General features: G+C 38.3%; 1 protein-coding gene across 1 annotated transcript in view; it reads right to left on the reverse strand.

Moving 5' to 3' along the window:
• The window catches only part of LOC106527118 (somatostatin receptor type 2), an 18,932-nt gene that overhangs the window by 5,021 nt on the left and 8,792 nt on the right, over positions 1 to 5,119 (reverse strand). The window contains exon 3 of the mRNA XM_014021888.1: positions 4,606 to 4,931. Coding sequence (XP_013877342.1) covers positions 4,606 to 4,931 — 326 coding nt within the window. The remainder of the gene's footprint in view (positions 1 to 4,605; positions 4,932 to 5,119) is intronic.

Below are 5,119 nucleotides of genomic sequence, written 5' to 3' on the forward strand. Positions count from 1 at the left end.
AATATACACAAAGCCCTCAATGAAAAGGGAATAATGTGAAAATAATATGAACTAAACCTGCATATTTTGACATTAAATATGTATTAAATGATTAAATCACAATGTGTTAATCATTAAATCATGAAAAGTGCTAAAAWTTTACAGATTTTTTTATTGTGATACAGACACAGGTGAATCTAGGGAACATTATTTCTGATCCTCTGACAGCATGGTGGATCTGTGGTTAGCACTGATGCCTCACAGCCAGAAGGTCCTGGGTTCCCCTGTTTGGACCCAGGGTCTTTCTGTTTGGAGTTTGCATGTTCTCGTTTGGGTTTTCTCCAGGTGCTCCAGTTTTCCCAACAGACTAAAAACATGTACAATAGATCACTTTCAGACCTGGGCTCCCCTTGCAAAAGAGATCTGCAATCTCAATGGAATTTGCCTGTTTAAATAACAGTAAATAAATACATCTCCTAATCAATAATTTCTTTGAAAGCTACTCTTATGCCAAAGGAAAAAAAAGATAGGATAAGTGCATCATTCGAATGTTATAACAAACTTAGAGACAAGGTTATAATAGTGTTGGATTTTTAATTATAGCTTTTAGTTTTAATTTGTTTTGACTTTTTCTTTTAATTCAGTTAGTTTTAATTGGTTTTTAGAGTGGATTTGCTAGTTTTTATTAGTTATTATTGCTTTTTTAATGCTTAGTTTTAGTTTAGTTTTCATTAGTTCTAGTGTTAGTATATTTATAGTTTGAATAAACCTATTTGCTGAGGCATCCTCCCACTTGAGGTGTTCTTGTGAGTTAACTAAGCAGCAGCTATTTGGTTTGCAGTGAAAACAGTCCATTATAGCAACATCTTCCTAAAATAATTGCATAACTACATTTTGCCAACAAAGGACTTCTACCTGGCCGGGCTGTTGCTTGTTTTTCATGGGGTCTGCTGAGAGAGCTTGTCAAGACACTCACAGTTAGTTAGTCCCTTGAGAAGTATTCAGTCTTTTTATCACCTGTTTCCACTACAAGACACTTGCTTTTATTTTTCTCACAATCATTCAAAAAAATCCCAAAGTGAACCTTACTGCTTTCTCCCAATTTTTGTTGTTGTCATTTTGCAGGCTAGCGCTGAGCAGCAGCAAATTATAAACAAATGATGTTAATGCTATAAGATACTCTGAGCTAATGTGAAACTGCTAGGTTTGAAGAAAAAAATGTTTAATCAGTCCACATGGCTTAAAATAAAATGACAAACAATTAATTTTAGTTGGTTTTGTAAAAAGATTATACAGTTTCAGTTATCGTTTTTTTCATTTTATTACATTTTTTTATTCATTTCTGTTAACTAAAATGTTTTTTCAATTTCAGTTTTTGTTATTTAGTTAGTCTTAGTTAACTATCACTAGATGCCACATGGCGGTAACATAATGACTCCCGCACGCAGAAATGCACCCGAACTCAGAAGTCTTTATTCCTAATAAATGTCATGCTACTAGATGCATCCCAAAATGGTAGTGGTTTGGGTTGGGGTCTTGTTTTTTTGTGTTTGTGTGTGTGGGTGGGGGTGGGGTTGGACATGATGGATAGCCCCTCATCAGAGCTGAAAAACAAAAGATATCTGAAGCTCCTATGTTTAATAGTTTTTGAGCTTTAACCATTTTGGTATGTCCAGATACCCCCTTTTCAGATAAATTGGGGGTCCGTGGGGGCGGGGGACTGATTGGTGGGCCTGATGGATAGAGCTTCATCAGAGCTAAACAACCAAGAAAAATCTTAAGCTCCTATGCTGAACAGTTTGAGTTATAAGCATTTTTGCATGTCAGACACCACTTTTTCAGATAAATTAGGGGTCCCGGGAGATGGGGGACACTGATTGGTTGGCCTGATGGATAGAGCTTTATCAGAACTAAACAACAAAAGAAATCTGAAGCTTCTATGTTTAATAGTTTTTGAGTTATAAGCTATATTTCATGTCCTGACACCCCCACTTTGAAAGGAGCCCCCTCCTCAAATATGGGGTCTATCGTAAAATTGTTGGCTGGTGCAGTGTAGGTCAGACTCATCTACAGTCCTGCCAAATTTCATGTTGACTGGTGCAGCCGTTTTTGTGCTACGGTTGACCAAAAATCACAGAAAAAATAAATAAATAAACAGTACGAAAACAATACGACTCCCGCTTACGCTTCACGTGCGGGGGTCATAACAACCCTGCTTGGAGAACAGTGGAATATGTTTTATTCTTTATTCATAAGGATTAGATATCTGCAAACACTAATTATGACCCCCGCACGCGATGCGTAAGTGGGAGTCATATTGTTTTCGTACTGTTTATTTTTTTATTTGTTTTTCAGTGATTTTTGGTCACCTGTAGCACAAAAACGGCTGCACCGATCAACATGAAATTTGGCAGGACTGTAGGTGAGTCTGACCTACACTGTGCCAGCCAATGGTTTTACGATAGACCCCATATTTGAGGAGGGGGCTCCTTTCAAATGGGGGGTGTCAGGACAGGCAAAATTGCTTATAACTCAGAAACTGTTCAACATAGAAGCTTCAGATTTCTTTTGTTGTTTAGCTTTAATGAAGGTCTATCCATCAGGCCCACCAATCAGTGCCCCCCCCACCCACAGACCCCCAATTTATCTGAAAAAGTGGTGTTTGGACATATAAAAATGCTTACAACTCAGAAACTGTTCAACATAGGAGCTTCAGATTTCTTTTGTTGTTTAGCTCAGATGAGGGGCTATCCATCATGTCCCCCCCACCCCCCAAAAAAAGAAGACTCCCACCCAAACCACTACAATTTTGGGATGCATCTAATAGCATTGCATTTATTAGGAATAAAGACTTCTGAGTTCTGGTGTGCTGTGTTTTGCAACTTTTGTAGGGGTCACCTCAAGTGAAGAAACAAGATTTACTGCCTCGAAGCAGGCCTCGGACAGGCCTACTGAGAAGACAGGAACTCTGTCACAAACTGAACTCTATTTAGGCCATGACAGGTCATTTCAWCCTAGGAGAATTTCTCAGTTCTCAATCAGATAATGGACAGAACAATATTTTCTGTTCGTGATTCATTTGTTGTTTAACTAAGAATGTTTATGCATTTGTTAAACCATAATAATGACTGTCACAAGAAAAGTGGAATCACTTCTACTCTTTTATCGTGCCTAAAAGATTAATTAATGGTATATAAAAAATCACAGAGAAAATCATTAACATGTTTTCATTGCGTTTTTATATAAATCACTGTTTTTATTTTACTGGGAAAACAGTAATATAATTGTGAATTTTTCTTGGAAAAATCTTTCATTTATCTGGACTAACAAATGGTTCCGACTGATTACTTAAACAGAAATGTTAATTAATCATCATAAATGTTTTGCAGTGATTTCTCTTAGAGTCTATCAGAAGAAAAAGCTAAAGAGAGGTTATCATATTCTGTTGTGACAACTACAGAATTTTAGCCTAGAGCTGGCGCCGCTGGCAAATCTCTTATCTTTCTTCTTTCCCCTGACTCATCTTTACGGCTGAGGGCGGAACCAAAGTCGTCCGCTTCTATTACTAACACGGACGTCTTTGAGTGACAGAACACTTCTTCCTGGATGCCAAACTGGGAAGGAATGCTGTGTTTCTCTCTGGAGAAGCCAGCTTGACTCGTTAGGGCCCATAAGCCAATTAGGGGGATCTAACGGCCGGGACAGCGGCACGCCGCCCAATGTCCCACCCGAGACTTCAAGTCTCCAAGTGTTTTACCTTACGAGGGGAGATTTTATTTTGAAAGGAGGAACCGGATGCATCAGCTTGAATCTTTCTGGCGAGGATCGAAACAGATGAAAAGTTGCCTAAAATAACACCTTTTCGCCGAGGAACAGTGAGCGGGCCAATTAAAAAGTTCCCTGACTGATCGGAGGTGAAGCAGTGACTACCCAGGGTTTGGTTAAGAAGCCATCACCAGGTAAAAACTGACGTGTTCCGGGTGACATGTCATGTGGAAATCCTAAGCCCAGAAGGGACGTGCTGATCCGGTTGTACCACACACTTGGCAAAATAAGAGTAGTAGAACACTAATCTTATTTTCCTCCTGTTCTTGTCTTTATTTGCCAAAACTTAAGCTAACAGTGCCAGTAAAATTGTATGGTTGTTACATCAGAACTGACGTTTTGCTGTTCTATATAAGTAATCTGAGTTTGATGTGAATTAAAAATTCAGACGCGAGTTTTTATCTTATTTAACTTTGAAGCTTGTTATAGGAATAACCACAATCAGGTGTACTTATGATCTGTTCAATTGGTGTAAATAAATGATTGCATAGTCTTTATGAATCAACTTGAACTCATCTGAACGTTCCCTTATTGTGTCACTTTTCACTTCGCACAGTCAAGATATTAAAAGTAATGAGAAAATACCTTGGTAAAACTTTCCTCATAACCTTGTTTATGAGAGATATGCAGAAAGGCTTAATTCACTTTGAGCCTACCACCTACACTTTCAATTAGAGAGATAGGGTTAGCCATACACTAGAAAATGAGATTTGCCCTTTGTTTTGTCCAATTAACAACTGTGTTTAAAGAGCATTGGAAATGAAAGAAGTGGAAAAAGTAGGCTTTTGTTGACTTACTTACCTTGATTATAATTAGCAGGTAACATAGACATATCACCGTCAGGGGAAGGAAGAATCCAACGAAGAAGGTGTAGAATATAAAAGCTTTGTAGTAAATGTCCTGGGGCTCAGGCCACACTATCCCACACACTGGTACTTTGTTCAGGCCGCTGAAGATCATTGTTGGTAAGATGACCAACAGCGACACTCCCCACACTGTGAGATTAATTAGTTTGGCTATACAGGGCTTCCGCCATTTTGTGGACCTGATGGGGTGGACTACAGCCATGTATCGATCAATGCTCATCACCATGAGACAGAAGATGCTGGTAAATTGATTGAGAGAGTCTGGTGCAGGGAGGAGGAGGAGAGAAAACAGAGGAATACAGAAAATAAGAATATACAGTAGTCAATTATTAAAAGTCACAGAGAATGACAAATAAACCATTATTTTATTGACAAAAAAACCAAGATTGAAACTGTCCTGATGCATCTCAGTAATCCAGGTTGAAAAATAAATAAACAAACAAACAAAT

The sequence above is a fragment of the Austrofundulus limnaeus genome, unplaced genomic scaffold, assembly GCF_001266775.1.
Source record: "Austrofundulus limnaeus strain Quisiro unplaced genomic scaffold, Austrofundulus_limnaeus-1.0 Scaffold309, whole genome shotgun sequence".
Lineage (NCBI taxonomy): Eukaryota > Metazoa > Chordata > Actinopteri > Cyprinodontiformes > Rivulidae > Austrofundulus > Austrofundulus limnaeus.